The sequence below is a fragment of the Macaca nemestrina genome, chromosome 1, assembly GCF_043159975.1.
Source record: "Macaca nemestrina isolate mMacNem1 chromosome 1, mMacNem.hap1, whole genome shotgun sequence".
In the NCBI taxonomy this organism is placed as follows: Eukaryota; Metazoa; Chordata; class Mammalia; order Primates; family Cercopithecidae; genus Macaca; species Macaca nemestrina.
This window is the reverse complement of record NC_092125.1, coordinates 68,559,768-68,581,502: the sequence shown is the minus strand read 5'-3', so window position 1 is coordinate 68,581,502 and position 21,735 is coordinate 68,559,768. Positions and strand designations below refer to the sequence as shown.

The window sequence follows — 21,735 nt, the reverse complement described above, 5'->3', positions numbered from 1 at the left end:
TTCTCAAAGCTGAAAGGTTCTTTTTCTTCACACGCGAATAATACATATGTTTGTAAGCACAAAACAAAAGCCCTCCCCAGAGCCAGATATTCAGCTGGACCACCTGAGCCACTAACTTATTGGCTTCTCTTTGCTTGGGTCTAGGAGGCCTTGTGGCAGTTGTTTTAGTCCTTTATACTGGTCACAGACCATACCCTTACTCCTAACAAATCATTCCCTAATCAGACCCACATTACTCCCGCCCCCCCCTAGCCATCCAGACCAAGGCCAGTGACGTCCAGTGAGCTCTCCTGGAACAGCAAGTGGGGCCTCCAGGTGTTGCTGCTGCCAAGACTGGTACTTGGTCCAGCCAGCTTGAGCCTCCAGACCTACATGTCCACCAGGCGACACTCCATCCCACTCTAACTCCTCTCACAACCAAGTCAGCACAATAAGGCCCATGTCTTGATTCCCTTTACCCTATCTGCATTGCAATAGCCTCTCTTTGTCTCTGTTTCCCTGTCCATAAAGTGGTCATGACAGTATCTCTCTCATAGGTTGTGAGGAATAAACAAGCTAGAATGGCCAGGCACAATTGTGTGTGCCTGTAACCCCAGCACTTTGGGAGGCCGAAGCAAGAGGATCACTTGAGGCCAGGAGTTTGAGACCAGCCTGGGCAACATAGCAAGACCTCATCTCTAGAAAAGTATTTTTTTTTAAATTAGCCAAGTGTGGTGATGCATACCTATAGTCCCAGCTACTCAGGAGGCTGAGGTGGGAGGATCACTTGAGCTCGGGAGGCCAAAGCTACAGTGAGCTATGATTGCACCATTGCACTCCAACCTGGGTGTCAGAGTGAGACCATCTCAAAAATTTGAAGTTAGAATTGTATAAAGCCTGGCTCAGACTAAGTGATCAGCTAGTATATTTTATTACAATTCGCATGATTCCAGGAGCCCATGCCAAATACTAAACAAAGCTTCTGGGACATTGACTGCCTTGCACAGCTCTTGCCAGTCCCAGCAACTCTGGGACTGCCCCCATGCCTGTTCCCGCAGCAATTGCCTGGGTCTCTCTTCAAATAGATGGAACCAGCACACTGGCCTCTTCTGAGCCCAAGCATGGCCATGGCCCAGTAACCCCTGCTGCTGTGCCTGCCTACCAGACTGGATACCCAGGGTCTCCCTTCTGACCTAAACTACCCTACCGCATGCTTTCTGGCCAATAATCACAATAATAAAAGTAAGAGACCGAGCATGGTGGCTCACACTTGTAACACCAGCACTTTAGGAGGCCGAGACAGGCAGATCACCTAAAGTCAGGAGTTCGAGACCAGCCTGGCCAACATGGTGAAACCGTCTCTACTAAAAATACAAAAATGAGCTGGGTGTGTTGGTGCACACCTATAATTCCAGCTACCTGGGAGACTGAGGCATGAGAATCACTTGATACCAGGAGCTGGAGGTTGCAGAAAGCTGAAGTTGTGCCACTGCACTCCAGCCTGAGTAACTGAGCCAGACTCTGTCTCAAATAATAAGAGTAAGAATTAACACTTTATAGTATTAACCTGTCAAACCACATTACCTATACACAATTATTTAATCCTCACAGCAATCTTGAGGGAGGCACTATTATTCTTCCCATTTCACTGATAAGAAGACTGAGGCATAAATAACTCAGCAAGCACTCTCAAGCCAAAGCAGAGCAGGGATTCAAACTCTGGAGGGTGGGCTCCAGGACCTTTGCTCTTAACCTCCATGCCAAATTCCCTATTTGACCACTGGCTTCTCTAAGGTGGGAGAGCACAGTGCCCAGCAAGGAAGAGTCCCTGGCCTACCACACTAAGGCTGCTCCTCTCCCCAGTGCCTACACCACACCAGTCAACCTCTTCAAGACGAACCGGCCCCAGGCTCCAGGCTAAGCAAGTAAACACCATGTCCTTCCCTTCCCTAAGTCCCTCAGGATCCCTGCCTCACCGCTGACTTGGTATCCGAGTGCCACAGAAACATGAGAGAAAATCAAATCGGGCCCATGTTCCTAAAACTCTAAATGCCACCAGAAATAGCCTTCAAGTTAAGGCGCTGAGGCAAATTTTTACCTGTTCGTGACTAATTATGCAAATTTCATACGCTTTACATTGCAGAAGACACCTCTTCTATACCTCCCTCATTTTGTGTATGTAAATTGGGTGGAAGATACGTTCTCCAGGGGTATGCCTAAAACTAACATTGTCATTTGATCCTTAGGAGTTTGCAGATACTGGGTGAAGATTTCCCGCTGGGGTTGGTTTCCACGATGGGGCACTGCTGCCCCCTGGTGGTGCAGCGTCATTCTCCTGCTCTACGTTATTTTTAGGCATTGACCTGCCAGTCTAAGAACCATGCATTTCAATATTTCCAATCCTTATAGCTGAAGGCATTTCATGCATGCATTCATTCAAGCATTCATTCAGAGCAAATCTAACTTACAAGTTCTTCCAACTAGCTTTCTTTCCCCACCTCCCAGCCTTTTCCTTCTTGGCTTCTCTGAAAGAACCCTTTCACTACAAGATAACCTTTTTGGTTTAACCCCCTCCCCCTTTAGAGCCCCCTTCTCCATAGAAGGGAAGTTTCCCACAGCCACTTTCAGCAGGTGCGGAAACCTCCTGGCTTTTTAAATTTGCCCTATATCTTACTGAACATTTATCCTTTTCTAGAATGACTGTTTTATGAATACTCCCCAAAACATAGAGGTTTTAATTTGCCCTTTCGAGTTCCCTGCTGTCAGCAATTGCTATTGTTTTGGAACAGGTTAAAAAAAAAGGGGGGGGGGGAAGGAAAAGACATGGATAAAACCCAGAGTGTCTATACCTGGCCCCTATAGGAAGCAACCTGCCCCTTCACTTCCCCAGACTGAGACTCAAGAGAATGAGAGCCCTTGGCTAAGGATTTAGGTGGGAAATAATCTTAAAGCATGCCTCTGTGTGACACAGGACCCTACTAGAGGCCTCTAATATTCTTACTAGACCCTAAAAGGCACAATTGGAAAAGGGGGCCGGGCGTGGTGGCTCAAGCCTGTAATCCTAGCACTTTGGGAGGCTGAGGGCAGACTGCCTGACCTCAGGAGTTAGAGGCAAGCCTGGGAAACATAGCAAAACCCGGTCTCTACTAAAAATACAAAAAATTAGCTGGACTTGCTGGCGCATGCCTGTAATCCAGCTACTCAGGAGGCTGAGACACGGGAATCACTTGAACCCAGGAGGTAGAGGTTGCAGTAAGCTGAGATTGCACCACTGCACTCCAGCCTGGGTGACAGAGTAAGACTCTGTCTCAAAAAAAGAAGAAAAAGGAGATGAGAAATAACAGGAACAGATATTTTGCATAATAATAAAGTGCAGAGCATACAGGGCAAAGCTTATATATAAGAGGAAGTCGGGAAAACAATCTGTTTCCTCCTAATGGATTTAGTTTATGTTTCTCTGAAAATTACCAGCCATCCTCAGGAAAGGGGTGTCTGTGTGTGGATGTTTGGTCCAAAAGTTATTGCCTGGCAAACTGGGAATAATTCAAATACTCACAAAGGTAAGGAGATTGTAAAAGAGAGGAACCCATCTTATGCTGTGCCCACCCTACCTTTACTCCCACCCTCCTCCTGAAGGGCCTGTTAAACCACCTTCCTGGGTTCTAACCCTACAGGTTCTGATTCAGGAGGTTGGAGAGGACCTGAGAATTTGTATTTCTAACAAGTTCTCTGGTGATACTGACGCTGCTGGTCTGGGAACTACACTTTGCAAATCATTGAGTTAGAAGATCAGCTGCCATCATTAAACCATCTCTTTCACACAATAATTTTAAACACAATTTCAAACGCAGATTTTAAATTCCTTCATGACAAAAGAACAATCCCAAACCGAGGTATGAGAAACCACAGACTAAACATATCTGTCTAGAATATCAATTTCACTTACAGATTTCTAGAGATATAAAAAGTTACATACTTTCACTGGAAATTTTAGAACATTATGTTATTGTTATAATGCAAAAATATATTCTTTAATACAATGCATAATTCAGTGGAACTTTGAGGACAAAATATGATTTCTAAGAACCCTCTCTTCTTTTTCAGGGAGCATCTTTCATGTTGCTGCCCAGAAATGTGCAACACTGCTGCTTGCCCTGCACTTCCAGGTGTGTGCATATGTGTGGGTGTGTGTTGTGCGTGTGCATGCATGTGTGTGTATGCACGTACATGTTATTCTCTCCTCTATGAGGATTGTTTTGTTTTGGTGGTGGGGGTAGAAGATCCCTTGAGAAACACTGTTTTAGGCATTGTCAATTACTAATTCCTTATGTGAATTAACTTAGCAATTATGCTCCATGAAACTAGAGGTAGGTTGAGGAGGCAGAAAAAAAAGAAAGTTGTAAGCAAGGGGGAAAAGTGAAGTAGGGGGGAACAACAAAGGTAGTTTAACATGGCATTTCAGACAAGGATGCTGTCCAAGGAAGGCAGGCAGGGGCCTGGGCACAAAGGGGAATCCAGTCCTGAACACACACCATTGCCTTCGAACTTACTTCAACTCCACTCTGTTCTCACATCTAGGTCACCCTGAACAGCTCCCAGGCTATGGCAGGACTATTTCTTAAGCAGCTTGTGAATATAAAAGGAAACATATTATTTGCCAAGCAACAGCTTAGACAGTTTCCTTTTCTATTCCTTCAAGTAATAGCATCATAATCAAATTTTTTTCTTTCCTTGGGACTTCGCCACATTGGATACCAACTCCCAAACTCCTCGTTGTGCCTCACTCATTAATCCTGGTTGCCAGAGTTCACTGAAAATCAAGGTGGGACCCCCTAGAGCTAACATATCTGAGGGGTCAAACTTTATTTTATTTTTTTTTTATTTTTTTATTTTTTTTTTTGAGACGGAGTCTCGCTCTGTCACCCAGGCTGGAGTGCAGTGGCTGGATCTCAGCTCACTGCAAGCTCCGCCTCCCGGGTTCACGCCATTCTCCTGCCTCAGCCTCCCGAGTAGCTGGGACTACAGGCGCCTGCCACCTCGCCCGGCTAAGTTTTTGTATTTTTTTAGTAGAGACGGGGTTTCACTGTGTTACCCAGGATGGTCTCGATCTCCTGACCTCGTGATCCGCCCGTCTCGGCCTCCCAAAGTGCTGGGATTACAGGCTTGAGCCACCGCGCCCGGCCAGGGGTCAAACTTTAAAGGCTCATTTCTCATATGCATTTCATCTATTCCATAAAACCTCATGAGAACTAATAGTGTTGTAAATCTGTGGGCACCTCTGAATGAAATGACTCAAGAGTCAGAGAAGCCCAGAGCAACAGTGACAAAGGCTTAATCTACAGAATCCCAATCCCATCCCCAGCGGGCTCTACCTGTTTGATGAACTCCGGGAAGCTGAGGATGGGCCCATTGTGGAAGACTGGATAATAAAAGACATAGGCCAGCATCCAGGGAAAGGAGTAGGAGGTCGATGCAGCAGGCAGCTGCTGCCAGCAGAGCTCCAGGCTGAAGCTGGTGTAGTAGAGGCAGCGAACGGTCAGCGTGAACTGCAGCAGGTAGTACTCATTGTCTGTCTTGTACCACCTTCTCTACAAAATCAAAAGGAGAGAACAACCTCGGAGTGGCCAGCAGGGACATCGTCCAGTCCCATTGCAGCTGCTGGCCAGCAGGGCCACCTTCATCTGAGAATCCTAGCGGGCTCTGGGAAGGCGACCTCTTCTTCAGGTAGAGCAGCTGTGCCATAAAGGGGAGTCGAGAACCAATGAACACCAGGTAAATCTCATTGGTAATCAAAGCAAGCAGTTAATGAGCAGTAGGAAAAAGAACATCTCTAATGTAAACTTAGCATTAGGACTGACACAACATAATGAAGGTTTTCCCAGACACACATGTATCAGATACCCAGGGCATAAAGTGCAGATTAGCTACATCCAGTGGATACTCTGACAGCTTCTTCAACTATTCGGATAACAAAGAGGGGCTTAAAATGTCCCATGGGATTTCTGTCTTCAACGTATTTTTCTTTTCGCTCTTTTGTTACCAGTTTGGCTCTACATTTAGTTGAGTAGCATCTGTCAAATAAGTTTTATAGACAAATATTAAAAAATAAACCCTGCCCTCAATATGTTAAATTCTCATACAGGACATAGATGTGTAAACATGCAATTACAATACAGCATGAAACAAGAAATAACCTGTGCAAAAATATGCGTGGAACAAAAGATGAGAAGGAAATACAGTAAAATGTTAATATCAGGGAGTAAAATCAAGAAGTATTTTCTAACTTCTATATTTTTCTATATTTTTTATGTTTTCCAAAAATACATTCAGTGAGAAAAGCTATTTATGGAAATATATAGAAGAAATATAACTTGGGTCAAAGGAGAAAGTAATTAATTTGATCCATCAGGGTCTCTTAAAGCTGTACACAGAAAAACCAACCACTGAACAGAGTTTCTACTTCTTGTACAAGACTTTAACAGCCACCAAGGGGAAAGAGGATAATCATATCAGGAGAACCACATGTGCAAAAGCATGGAAACCCAGCTAGTTTCTAATCATATGATCTCCTTCCTCAATGTTTTTCAAATCACTGTAAAACTTACAGAACAAATGAATATTTATTTACCTCCAACATCCATAACTGATACTGTCCCCAAAGAAATGATAAATGGAATTAGATTCTGTTTTTACACTTGCCAGGTCCCCAAAAAGTTAGGTATGAACTTGTTTTCATTTTTACTATAAATCTGTTTTTAAGCACACTTGCTTAAATGGTTGCCTAGTTAATCACTCTGGGAAGTATCTTTTGTTAAAATGGAGTGATTATCTGATATACTCTCATAAGTCCAGATTTTGATATATGTGCTTAAAATATTAGCCCCACATCATTAATGAGAATGAGAAAAATTAAGGTAGACTAAAAACAGCAAAAAATGCTTCAACTTTCAAAATGCTACAATTTTCACAAAATCACTTAACATAGATTATCTTGTTTGACTATCAGAACAATCCCATGAGAAAGGAAGAGGAATTATTACTTCCATTTTCCAAATAATGAGACTGAGGCTCAGAGGCTAAATGATTGCTCCAGCTTCAGAGTAAGAAGAGACGGGGATTAGAAAAGACTAGAAACCAGGTCATCCATCTCACATTTCCCATCATGTTCCTTCCCATTACTGTGTCGATGCAGGGCACATGAATGCTAAGTGCAGTCACCTGGATCAACGAAGGAGTGACTGAATGAACAAAAATATAGATACCACAGGAGTTCCAGTCCCACAGTGATTGAATAAAGAATATCCAACACAGCCCAAGATTTTGAATGTGCCTATGGAGATCCTAGGGGGTTAGAGGAAGGGATAGGTGTGTGTAGTGTCCCCAAAGCTCTATGTGACACCTGGTCACTTACATGCTACTGTTTTATTGTGTCCCCGGTTTGTAAGAGCCAGCAGCTCTCAGAGCAGTATGTGATACTAAATGATCTGTGTTTTCTGTGGCCCTCTTTTATTACTTGCCTTTAGAGACTGAGGTCTAAGCTGTACTTTGAAAGAGAATCAGGTGGACAGGGATGATGGGAAGGGTTGGTTCCAACAAACAGTGTAAGCATATGTAAATGTGTAAAGGGAAAGGTAAGCAGATTGGCCTGACTCAAAAAAACAGCTCCTGCCAGTTGGGCAGTGTTTGGGAACCGGGCTAGGAAGGAGAAGGTCGATGAAGGTGGGAAACATCAATGGTCCTGCCCTAGGCACATGACCCCCAGTGTTTTCCAAGCTGTGCATCTCTCAGGCTGGCTATTCTCAGAGTCAACTGACCCCAAAGGTGAAGGGCTCTGAAGCCGAGTGCCCAGGACCAGACCCTGGAGCTGGGACTTGGACTTGTGTTCTTCTTGCCATGCATTTCTACCTTAAAAGAAAGCTCCCACTTCTGGATGGTTGAGAGTTCCACACAGACTCTCCCTTTTCTCCCCTGCAGCCGCAGACCTTGGCAGCTCCAACTTGCACATGTAAAGGGTGTATTCAATAGACAAGTGAGAGAAGGAATCTCACACAGCCTGAGTGGGCCTGAGATAGCCTGAGGGGCCTAAGCTTCATTTGCACAAGCAGGGCTAGGTTATTCCAGTTACCAAAGACAGAACCAGATAGTCCGGAGCTGTCCAGGAGATGCTAGCCACTGCCAGGAGATGATCAGAGAACACACAACAGAAATCAGAAAATGCAGTGCAAGAAGAATTTGCTGATAGGTGCAATCGCCTCAGCAAGGCACAGTAAACTCTTCAACTCGGAAGGCAGTCCCTCTGTCATCCACCATCCTCTGGGCCAAGTCTGATGTGCAATCATAAAATAAAAATGCACTGTTATTGTGACTAAGAAAAAAATAAAGCTAAAAGGTAAGTGCCTATAAAATAAGACTTCACTAATGCAAACAAAAGCTATAAGGAAGTGTGGTTTGAGCCCAGTGTCCTCCTCTATTAGCACAAACAACCCATAGGTGACTGAGTCTGTCAAAATGCCTCTGGGTTTACTAAAATGAAAGCTTGGTCTGGGCCCTTTGGAGATAACCCTTTGTTTTCACTATCTAAATTGAAAGTCCTTCCACTAGGTCACATGAGTAGATAATAAATCTGTTCCTGACCAGGCACAATGGCTCACACCTATAATCCCAGCACTTTGGGAGGCCAAGGCGGGCAGATCACATGAAGCCAAGAGTTTCAGGCCAGCCCGGCCAACATGGTGAAACCCCGTCTCTATTAAAAATACAAAAATTAACTGGGTATGGTGGCAGGTACCTGTAGTCCCAGCTACTCGGTTGACTGAGGCATGAGAATCGCTTGAACCCAGGAGGCAGAGGTTGCAGTGAGCCAAGATTGCGCCACTGCACTTCAGCCTGGGTGACAGAGCAAGACTCCATCTCAATAAATGAATAAATGAATCTGTTCAATCAACTAGGAAGAAGAAAAAGACCTGACTTACCACCACAGGGCCATTGTGGCCATCAGATGAGTTGAGTGATGTGTACATTCCCTATAAATTGTAGGGCACTCTCCAGATGATTTTTAGTAAATCCTCTGTTTGTTTCTTCTCTCTTTGTTCCTGGCCCTCTGGCCCTGTGACATCTGGCACTCCACATGCCTACCCAAACTCTGAGAGATGGTACAGGGCCAGCCCTGGGCAATCTCACAGGGCTAAAACACAGCCAGGAATGATAGGACTGCAGAATGCACCACTAGGGTTCACATGTAGCAACCTTGTATGGCCACTATGGGGAGCCCCATCACAGTTCTACAATCATCTCATCTGAAAACCAAGGTGTCTACTGGGATCAAGGCAAAGCCAAAAGGGCCTTCTCTGGATTCCCGATGGTAACAGGAAGACACTTACCTTAACTTCCTCCACACCCTGCAGCCTCAGTGTGGAGAGCAGGAGGAGAGAACAGAGCCACGACAGGAGCTGAGACCGGAACTGGGCCACGCAGAAAGAGATGGTGGTATGGAGCAAAACCATGGCCACACCAGGGGTCCCCAGCACACACCAGCAGGCCCACATCCCATAGAGCATGAGAATCCAGGGTCTGTGCTGCAGACAGGGTGGGGCCCAACCAGAGAGAGACAGGGAGGGAAAGGAGAGGGAGGAAAAGAAAGAGAAGTGAGCTCATGGAATTGATACTGAAAGTTCTACATGTAAGAGGATCACATTTAATTACCCAATAAAGAAACTCTAATTATCACTGCCCTGGGAATTTTGGTACAAAACAAACAAGATTCAGAGGGACTTTCCACATTAACCCCCAGAGTCCCAACAGCTCCACCCAGAAGCAAGTAACCACTCTCCTGCCTTCAACCAAAGCCACCCAGACCCCTGGGTCACACAACAATAAGATATTGGATTGACTTTTCAACAGACACAATGAAAGCCAGAAGACAGCTGGAAAATTGCCAACTGGACCACATCCTACATACACCATCCTTCAGAAGTGAAGGCGAGAAGAAGTATTAGTACACATTTCTAGGAAGGCTTCTTAAGAAAACTGGATCATCCAAACCACGAAAGACTTTCCAAAGTCTAAGCCAGAGATTTTAAATATGTAGGGATTTTTCCATTTTTGATTTTTTGCATATTGATTAGTCAAATTTATGTCATAGAAAAATTGCATCTTACCTGCTTTATGAGCTACTGAGGACTTTGCATAGTCTACCTGATTGATACATTTATTCCCATTTTAGGAGAATCACAGATTTTTATCTAATCATCAAGTAATTTATAGTTATCACATTGAATAAGTAGATGAATTAACATATCTTTGCTTCATGATATAACTTTGGTCAGATCTGATGGGGAAATCCTTATTTAATAACTATAATGTTTTAACTTTGAGACGCAAGATATCATTGTGGTTTAATGATTCAAGCTTTGAAGTCTAACTGCCTAAATTGAAATGCTTGTGTCTCATAACTACCTGTGTTACCTGAGGTAAATGACTCCATCTCTGTGGATTAATTTCTTCATATATAAAACTGGAATATCCCAGCATTTTGGGAGGCCAAGACAGGCGCATCACCTGAGGTCAGGAGTTTGAGACCAGCCTGACCAACATGGCATAAACCCCATCTTTACTAAAAATACAAAAATTAGCCAGGTGTGGTAGGTGACTGCAATCCCAACTACCCAGGAGGCTGAGGCAGAAGAATCCCTGGAACCTGGTAGGCGGAGGTTGCTGTGAGCTGAGATCGCACCATTGCACTCCAGCCTAGGCAACACAGCAAGACTCCATCTCAAAAACAAACAAAACAAAACTGGAATAATAACGGTATCTCCTTCATGGGGTGTATACACAGGAAGGACTCTACAAATACGGTTGTTATTCCCATAGGGAAATGTGATGTCTCACAGGGACGCATTTTAAAATGTGGATCCCAGGAACACACCGAATTGAAAAGTGAGAAGTGCCTGAATTTAAGTCTTCTTGTGGAGCCAAAGACTTTTCAGGGCAAGACAGGTGTGGAGTATAAATTGCAAATCCCATGCTTTGATGCTAACACTTTCAAAATATTGCCTACCTACTATTCTTTCCCAAACCTATACTCTAGTTTAAGAGAGAACATTTTAAATATGAGACTAGGTCAGCCATTTTTAAGTTCCAGGAAAACCAGAGAAATGTGAAGTTCATTTTTACTATTTTTCCATCCTACTACCCACAGAAAACAGCCACATAAATTTGCTTCAAACCCTCACCTCTGGGCAGAGTCCAATTATAAGGAATACGTCGCCAAAGACTATTTGAAGAAGTAGTTTTAACAAATGAAAAAAAGGAGGTTCTTTTCCAACATGACCTACAGCATTTACCAATGGAATTCTTTTTCGTGCATGTGTGGCTACATACATAGACACAGTTATGTTTTTATTAAGTGCTATTTGATCCCTTCGGAAAAAGCCTGTTTGCTAGGATTCATCTGGGAACTTACCACAGTCTGAAGCTGCTTCAACTTGGAAAATGCTGAAAGAACCTTCAGGAAATACTTCACAGTGCTGTGCAAACCCCATTTACTGGAGAGACTCTATGATGAATTTAACAGTGGTCTCCAAAGCCACCTTGAGGCAGACAAATTTGTCCCATATTCATCCCCCACTGTTTCCCTACTGCCAAACAGTACAGGCAGACGACACTTAACTGGTCTAAGACATCACAGGACACGCTCTCACATGAGCCTCATGTTCTCTACCCATCTTAGTATTATGCACTGATTCTCCCCAGGTACAAGCAACTCTACTATATACATTCATGATGTATAGGCCACGAAAAGATGTGAATAACGCAAAAAGAATCACCTACACAAAACTGTTGTATAGATTAGAATCCCACTACAATGTTGATTTTCATACTTTGTCTATAAAAATGCCATTGGAATGAATCCTATCCCCAAAACACCATTAAAATCCTGCAAGAGGAGAATCACTTGAACCTGGGAGGCAGAGGTTACAGTGAGCCAAGATCACGCCATTGCACTCCAGCCTGGGAGACAAGAGTGAAACTCCATCTCAAAATAAGTCACAAACAAGTAAACAAAATCCTGCTAGAGCAGAATCAGCCTCCCATGCCTTGCAATCCAACTGGCATCATGGCAGGGCCGTCCCCATTATAGATGTAGCCCTTAGGGCACAGCTGCCCAACCACGATCCTTCCCATGCACATACCTAGATCTCAAGCACTATGAAGAGGGTTCCAGGATTAAAGGGTGGCATGGCCCAGCAGGGTGAGCAGCAGCATGGACGGCCTGCTCCTCTGGGCAGCAGAAGAGCTTTTTCTAAGCATTTCAAAGGCCAGTTTCATAAGCAAAGGCCTAAGGATAGCCCTGTCCCATCCATCTCTACTCCAAATGTGTGTATGTGTTTATCGACCTTTTTTCTCTCTTAAGTAAAAATGCTTAACTATCAGTATTAAGCCTCTGACATCTGACATCAACCAGGCCAGAATATTTTTTAACTTTTCAAAAATAAAAAAATAAAATGTGTTGCATTTTGTTCCAAAACAACACTTCTGACTCCTCACTAGAAAGGCTTTCAGACTTTTTTTTCCCAAGTTCTAAAGGTAATAAGAGCAGACATGCAAGATTTGGTCATACATGTACTGTACGTCAAACTCAAGTTTGAAAACACACCTAAACACCAAAATAGCCCCATTCATTTAAATTACAAGGTTCAAATCATGAATGTGATTGGGAATTACTTGTTACTTGAAAGAAGACACAAAGAATCACATTGATCACATCAAGTGTATAAGTAAAACATGGCCTTAATGTTGGATTGTGATGTTTCTGATGTATAAATTTAGATTCCAATTGCATACAACTTTTATATAATGTTCTCAGATTTTTATTGAGATAGTTGTATTCACATATACATACAGGAGACATCCCTTGTACACTTTACCCGGTTTCTTCCTATGGCACATTGTTTAAAACCACAAATATCACAACCAGGATATTGATGTTGCTGCAATGCACCAAACTTACTCAGATTTCCCTAGTTTCACTTGTATTCATTTATGTGTGTGTTTAGTTCTATACAATTTTATCACATGTATAGGTTTGGTATCTACCACAGTAAAAATGCAGAACGGCTCCATCACCACAAGGATTCCTCATGTTGCCATTTTATACCACATTTACCTCCTTCCCACTCCTCTGACCACCCCCATCCCTAATCCTGACAACCAATAACCTCTTCTCCATTTCAAAGATTGGCCTTTTTCACTCAGCATAATTTCCGGCAGATATCTTCAAGTTGCTGTATCAACGGTTTGCTCCTTTTCATTGCTGAGTAATGTTCCATGATGTGGATATACCACAGCTTGTTAGCCATTTACCTACTGGAGGCTGTCTAGGCTGTTTCCATTTTGGGGCTATTACAAATAAAACTTATGCAAACATACATGTATAGATTTTTGTGTAAAAATAAGTTTTCGTTTTTCTGGGATAAACGCCCAAGATCACACTTGCTGGGGTGCAAGGTAGTTGCATATTTAGCTCTATAATAAACTATAAAACATTTTCCAGCATGGCTGTAGCATTATACTTTCCTGCCAGCAATGCATGTGTGATCCAGTTTATTCACATCTTTGCCAGCATTTGGTGCTGTTACTATGTTCTATCTGAGCCATTCTGGTAAGTGTGTAATGACATCTTGTTGTGGTTTTAATTTGAATTTATCATGCTCTTTTAAAAGGTATCAAAGCATGAGTGACCTGAAGCTTGAGATGGGTTTGCTGGAGCACAGGATGACAGCCCCACTGGAACTACTCTGACCCTTCCTTAATGCTCTTTATTCCAGGTTCTTCCATTTCTAATAGAAGATGAACAGAAAGCAGGGGAAGAGGGAAAATGTTTAAAAGTCTGATGAAAAATAAGGAAGTGTACCCTATTTATGTAGCAGTGGAGACAAAGCCAGACTGAGAACGCTATGGCCTCTCTGATGAGACATAGATCTTACTAACCCTGATTGACTTAAGCAGGCATCCTTCCCCTCTGCTCCCTGGGTCTACACTGAACCACTCTCAAAATGGGGTCTGACTCTACTTGATAGTCTCCTTTAACAGGCTAAACTCCTGCTTTGTTTAGATTACAGTAATGTGAGCCCAGAATCTGGCACAGTGCCCAGCATATATCAAGTGTTTCATAACTACTGGATGGAAGGACGGAGAGAATAGTTGCATGGATGGATAGCTGGGTAGATGGATACGCTTTCCCAAGTCTTGGGATTTAACCTTGTGATCATGACTAAGAAGAAACAAGAAAATAGTACTAAAATGTGGGCTTTGGAACCCACTAATGTGAAAACCTACTGTCTTCCAAAGTCTCTACTTGTCCTACTTAACCCTTTATAAACAAAGGCTGTTTTGCGTATGTAGGTAGAATGGAAGAGACATTTCACATCTCACCGCCTATTACCTGTTTGCCACTCACAGCATCTCTCAACTGTACTTCTGTTGGGGGAAATCTCCAATAGTTAACAACTGATGGGGCACAGGTACCAATCCAGGAAAGTGGATACCTGCTATAGAGCCTTCTATCCATCACCCCAGCAGAGTCTCCCGGGAGAATAACCAGTTGAGCTGGCAGAGCTCCAAGGATGGAATCAGTGACCCTAAGAAAAGACTACAGATTTGCTCTTTCTTTTGAAATCCATACTCTTAAAACCTTCTTCATAAGGAGTCAGGAAAAACTGCCAATGCCCCTTCTCACACCATCTGTTTCTACTTCAGCTCATTCTGTGCCAAGGGCGCCAAGTGATAATAGGATGTGCCTGAGTGGGTTCCCTCCTTAGAGTTTACCTCTGTAGGGAGGAATGAAAGTGTCAGCCTTGGTCAGAATTCCTGTTGGCAACATTATCAGATGTCCCTGCGTATTCTTTTTGCACATCTGCCAAGAAACCACTCAATGGGAGCATTATTTGGGAAATAAGAATGGGAATCAATCAATATTCTTATGTATGACATAATTTATTACATACTACATAATTAGCAGCTCTACTGAAATATATATGTCTTATATATACATATATATTTATATACAATCTCCCCAAACAGAAAGATACAACCCACCCATCCCAGAGTCTGAAAAACTGCATTCTAGTCTGCTTTTTCCTGGGAGTAAAGGCCAGCAGGCCCACACAAAAGGAATTTTATCTCTCCTTAGACATGCATTGATGGAGATAGAAAGGGGCTGATTCCAGGAGAACCATTAGCACATGATATTTCTATTCGGCGCATGGATTTGGGAATGTCCTGGAAAAAAGCTCTGCTCCCTGCAGCCTTCCAGAGGTTGGTTAACTCATCTCACTCAGCACCATGGGTCAGGCTTCTCAGCCCTTTCATATCCTGCGCCTGATGAGCTCAGCCCATCAGCCAATAGCTAATGATGTGGGTTCTCCCCATCAGAGGCACAGTGAGAACCCAGCTGTGTGGTTAGCAACAGCACCCACCCTCAGCCCTACACCAGGTCAGACTTCTCAGTAAGTTCACATGGGGGTATTTTTTGGTTCTGAGGGCAGAGAACACAACGTCTCAGGTGGTGGTGAGGCCACAGTTGGCATTCATGAAAGGAGGCAACTATCTGACCCGCGACATCCAATCCAATCATAACACACACACAGCCAAAGCTCAGAGCCGTGATTCAGCCTTCCCTCCAGGGCCACTGGCTCCTGATGAAGTCTCACCAAAACCCAAAGAGAGAGCCTTATCCAGGGAAAGGGTGTTTAACTGAGCCAAGTAACTCAGTGGAAAGTTTTATTTCTTACCATGGCAAAAAAAAAAAAAAAAAAGATAGATCATGCTTTTGAAAATAAAAATAACCTGCCACCTCTCCGTGGGAGGAGGTGCAGCGAGCCAAGGAAGAGACGAGATTAGATATTAGATAAAGGAGAAGGCTAGAATCTTTCAGGGCTTAAGGCTATAGCAGCAAGAATTGCTAAAGCCTGTCCCTGCATAGTATTGCCTATAGTTTAGGATGCCTCAGAGAATGGGGAGAAAAAAAAAAAAAAGGACAACTGCAGCCTAAATCTTCCACCCTGAATAAGTACCAAAAACAACTACCTGAATTAAGTCCATCTGGAACACTTAGTCCAGGTGGTGAAAGCAGAGTGCTAATGAGGCCAACGCTGTGGTTCATACTTATGTAAGGGCCAAGCAAACTCAGACAAAGAAAGCACTGTGCCCCAGCCACAGGCCGAACCCGGCCCACCAGCTGTCTCACAAATCAAACCTGCGGTCACCCAGAGGATGACAGAGGCACATACAGAGGGAGATGACTCAGTGCTCACTCTGCCTCATTCCAAGAAAAATGCAAAAGAACACCTCCTACGGACATTGGATGAGATGTGCTCTGCAGAGAAAAAGACTAGTCCCCCTGTCCAGCCCTGCCTGGTAACAAGATGCAGGAAGCTGAAACAAGTGAACCATTTCCTTGAAGCCACAGCTCAAAAGCCACCTTCTCGGAGGCCTGCCCTGACACCAGAAAGGCAGGTGAGGCCCACACCTTCTCCCACCATAGCGTGCCCAGCCAACCACATCAGGTACAGAACAGTGAACAGTATTTGCTTTCCTAACTTCCCACTCAACTGTGACTCCCCAAGAGAAGGGGCTGTGTTTCTCAATCCTTTCCCCCAGGACCCAAGACAAGCTTGAAAAGACCATCAGCATGGGAACATTGCTACGGATGCTAGACACGGCCTATGCCCTTGAGGATTTTGGAATCTCAAGATGGTCCCCTCCATTCTTGAATAACAAACTGCTCTCAGGAGCAAATGCCAGCAGATGACAGCAGCAGACACCATCTATTGGGCTGTCCTCATGTGCAAGCATAACCTTGAAAAACGTTTGCTTATCAGCCCCTCTCCACAACTCCATGAAGCCAGCAGTGCCATGCCGCTTGCACAACTGTGGAAACAGCCTTAGAGATATTCAGGAACTTAAGGTTACACAGTTTGAGAGTAGCAATGCAGGGATTGACCCTAGCGCTCTTAACCACACCAAATACTGCTTCCCACAAGAGGAGGAGCAAGAAGTCAAAGGTACAAGCAAATTAAATGAAGGGACATCTATATCCTAATATAGCTAGATTTCTGATAGTGTCAGGTGCAAAACAGGAGCTGAACGTAGAGGAGGTTTGGAAAGAGGGAGGGGCATCTAATCAGGAAAAGGTAATTAATCTCAATCATGCATTCTCAACAAGGGTTGTATCTCCTTCAAATGAGGTGGGGTGGGGCAGATTTTGTAGGCTAGACCTAAGGATAAAATGGAAATTAAAATTAGTGATGACTGGGCATGGTGGCTCACGCCCGTAATCCCAGCACTTCGTAAAGCAGAGGTGGGAGGGTCGCTTGAAGCTAGGAGTTTGAGACCAGCAAGACTCCATCTCTATTGTTTTTTAATAATTGAACATTTGTAGAAGATTAGTACTATATTTTGTCTAAGTTTTAGGTTACTTGTTGGTTATCGGGGGCAAGAAAACCTTACTCCTTATGCATACGCACACTAAATAAACAGATATATACAGGATATCTGTAGTACTCAAATTTCACAGAGGAGGAGAGATGATCAGGGAAAAAATTATCTCGAAAGGTGCCTCAGGGACAATACTGAAAAAAATTTAAGAAACACTGATCTACAGGAAGCGAACAGGAGGAACAAGAACAAGGGTGAGAGGCAAAGGAGACCCATCAGAGGAGGCCATGTGGGTCCTGATGCGCATGGCCCAGAGACATGGGGGGGACAGATGAAAACACAGTGTCCCCAGGGCAACTCCACCTTTCCTTCTGCCCATCATTTCATTCTTCCATGTGTTCAGTTAAAAATATACGAAATATCTGGCCAGGTGCACTAGCTCATGCCCGTAATCCCAGCACTTTGGGAGGGTGAAATGGGAGGATCACTTGAGGCCAGGAGTTCAAGACCAGTCTGGGCAATATAGTGAGATCTCGTCTCTACAAAAAGTTTTTAAAATTAGCCAGGTGTGGTGTCACAGCCTGTAGTCCAAGCTACTCAGGAGCTGAGGAAGGAGGATTGCTTAAGCCCAGGAGTTCGAGGTTACAGTGAGCCATGATTACACCACTGCACTCCAGCCTGGGTAGCACAGTGAGGTCCTGTCTGTAAAGGAAAATAAAATCACACAGTGCTGGTGGCTGTAGGGTAGGCCCTCCTCTGGCTTTACTATATAATGTGTTACTAAGTAGTTATACCAATATATATTCAACACCCTTTCTGGATGAGTTCAGGCAGCTAACGCTGATATCATCAGGGGATTTTTGTTTTGTTTTTGCCAAACTAGAAAGCATAAAATGATATCTTATTGTAGTTTTAAGATGCAATTGTTTGATTACTAATGAATTTAACATTTTTTCATGTTTATTGGTCATTTATGTTTCCTCTTCTACAAATTCCTCTTCATATCTTATATCATTTTTCTATTGAGTGATTGTCTTTTCTACGAAATTTATTCCATATGCCAATCCTTTGTCAGTTTGCAAATTACTTTTCCACTATTGACTTGCCTTTCCACTTTTCTATTGTGTCATTAGATAAAAAGTTTTTAATTTTAATGTAAATTTATCAGTGTTTTCCTCTATAATTTGCACTTTTTGTATCTTGTATGAAAAAAATCTGTGTCGGCATCAATATTCTATGTCCTATTTTCTAAAAGTTTAATACTTTTGATTTTCATTTTAACTTCTTAATTCATATTGAAAATTATTATGAGGTAAGCATATGTATACCTTCTAGTTTGACAAAAGTAGATCTTGTTTTTATTGCTTTTCAACGTAATTTCCATAATTACTTATTAATCAATAATTAAAAGTCAAAAAAATAGATATTGCTGTAAATGTGATAAAAAGGGAACACTTTCACACTACTGGCAGAAGCATAAATTAGTACAACCACTATAGAAAACAGTATAGGAATTCCTTAAGGAACTAAAAGTAGAACTACCATTTGATCCAGCAATCCCACTACTGGGTATCTACCCAAAGGAAAAGAAGTCATTGTATGAAAAAGGCACACGCACCTGCATGTTTATAGCAGCACAATTTGCAATTGCAAAGATATGGAACCAATCTAAGTGCCCATCAACCAACGAGAGGATAAAGAAAATGTGGTATATGTACACCATGGAATACTACTCAGTCATAAAGAGGAAAGAAATAATGTCTTTTGCAGCAACTTGGTTGGAGCTGGAGGCCATTGTTCTAAGTGAAGTAAGTCAGAAATGGAAAACCAAATATCATATGTTCTCATTTATAAGGGGGAGCTAAGCTATGAAGACACAAAGGCATAAGAATGTATAATGGACTTTGGGGCTCCGGAGGGAAAGGTTGTGGGGGTGAGGAATAAAAGACTACATATTGGCTACAGTATACACTGCTTGGGTGACAGGTACACTAAAATTTCATAAATCACCACTGAAGAATTTATCCATGTAACCAAAAACCACCTGTACTCCAAAAACTATTGAAATAAAAAAACATGAAAAAAATCTCCCTACAATAATAGACCTATCTATCTTTATGTTTATGATCACTTTTTGTTTTATATATTTTGAAGCAAATAAACTTAGAGTTTTAATATCTTCCTAATAAGAAATGAACTGTTTGTTATTCAACAACAGCCCTCTTTGTCACCAGTAATGCTCTTTGCCGCTATTAATAAAACTGCACCAGTAGTTTGTCAGAGGGAGAGGGGTTTAATATTTGCCTGGAACATCTTTTCATACTTTTACTTTCAAATTATGTGTCCTTCTGTTTTAAGGATATCCAGCTAAGAAAAGCCTCTCTGAGCTCCGTTTTGGTTTTTGTTTTCCCTTATTTCTCTTTCTTTTTTTCATCTAGTCTGACAATCTTCATCTTTTTTGAGAATCCACTTATGTTGATTGTAATGACTGACATATTTAAACTTATTTCAACCATTTCTTTTATGCTTTCTCTTTGTTCCACTTTTCCATGTTTCATCTTTACTTTTAAGGATGAAATGTCTAACAAATGAAGTTCATCATATTTTAAAGGGATTAAAAAAACTGATACTATATTATTGATCCTATCTTGCAGAGGACAACTGCTATGTTTTGAATGTTTGTCCCCTCCAAAACTGGTGCTGAAATTTAATCCCCAGTGTGGCAATATTGTGAGGTACAGCCTTTAAGAAGCAATTGGATCATGAGGGCTCTGCCTTCATTAATGGATTCATTCATTCATAGGTTGTATTAGTCTGTTTACACACTGCTACAAAGAACTACCTGAGACTGGGTAATTTATGAAGAAGAGGTTTAATTAACTCACACTTCCACAGACTTAACAGGAAGCATGACTGGAATGCCTCAGGAAGCATGACTGGAATGCCTACCATCATGGCGGAAGGCAAAGGGGAAGCAAGCACATCTTACCACGGCAGAGCAGAAGAGAGAATGAGCAAAGTGGGGAGTGCTAGACTTTCAAACAACCAGATCTCATACGAACTCTATCATGAGAACAGTAAGCGGGAAGTCTGCCCCCATGATTCAGTCACCTCCCACCAGGCTCCTCCTCCAAGACGTGGGGATTGCAATTTGACATGAGATTTGGGTAAGGACACAGAGCCAAACCATATCATGAATTAATGAGTTATCATGGGAGTGGGACTGGAAGCGTTATAAGAAGAGGAAAAGATACCTGAGCTATCACGCTCACCACCTGATCTCCTGCATGGCCTCAGGACTGCAGAGACGCCAGCAAGAAGGCCCTCACCAGATGTGGCTCCTCAACCTTGGACTTCCCAGCCTCCATAACTGTGTAAATTCCTTTTCTTCATAAATTACTAAATAAGTTCATTTTCTTATAAAATTACTCAGTTTTATGTATTCTAAGCAACAAAAATTCACTAAGACCATAAATGAAGATGCAGTGAAAACCTTTGCTCAGGTTAGAAAGCTAATCAGTGACCAAACTAAGGACCAACATGAGTAATACAATGTCTAGCACTCTTCCACCACACAATTAGTACAATCCTCGAAGTACATCATCTTCCCCTCACAGAGGTAAAGAAAAAACAGTATGAAGCTATTCATTTTACATATAGGAAAACTAAGACTTATGGTAATAAGTCATTTACACATGAGTGGGAAAACTTTGTTACAAATTAAAATGTTAAATTTCCAGAAATTTTGAATTCTTGGGGAAAAAAAACTAAACAGAAATTTGTGGGAGAAAAGAAAACCATTAACGAGGGCTGAGGTAGATATATTTATTACTAGCTTAGGAACAAAAAAAATTATTATTAGGTCTGCTCACAAAGTTACATGAAATTTTAAAATATATTCAGATCTGACGACGTCTAATATTTTGGATTTTGCCAGTTCAGCAGCCACTTGAGTACAAAAAAATAATCAATATCATATTTAAGAGGAAGTTAATATGCTGTTGGGATTTCCTATCTTCCAGGGTTAGAAGCAATGCCCAGGAAGCACCGATTTTCAGTAGAGTCAGAAACTGACTCAAGTTAGGTGCACATCTCTAACCACAAGGCATCCTGTTTCTGTATCTCACTTTCTGGTCTCAATCTCCAGAGGTTTCTGTTTCTCTTCTACTTCAGTTTTATCACCTCCGGGACCTCTGAGAATCAAAACATTTTTCCTAGGTTGAATTCCAAATCAGGTATTGGTTGTGTCTTGTTTTTACTCAGTAAATTTCCAAGCACAGACTTTTTCCTCCACCAGGAATCTATAGCAAGCAAGAAGCA

At 42.5% G+C, this 21,735-nt stretch overlaps 1 protein-coding gene across 10 annotated transcripts in view; it reads right to left on the bottom strand.

Annotated features, from left to right (window-relative positions):
• The window catches only part of LOC105484918 (hedgehog acyltransferase), a 348,464-nt gene that overhangs the window by 262,479 nt on the left and 64,250 nt on the right, over positions 1-21,735 (bottom strand). For all 10 annotated transcript variants that reach the window (XM_011747037.3, XM_011747042.3, XM_011747032.3 and 7 more), the window contains 2 exons: positions 9,360-9,554; positions 5,352-5,567 (listed from right to left, as the gene is read on the bottom strand). In XM_011747037.3, coding sequence (XP_011745339.1) covers positions 5,352-5,567; positions 9,360-9,554 — 411 coding nt within the window. The remainder of the gene's footprint in view (positions 1-5,351; positions 5,568-9,359; positions 9,555-21,735) is intronic.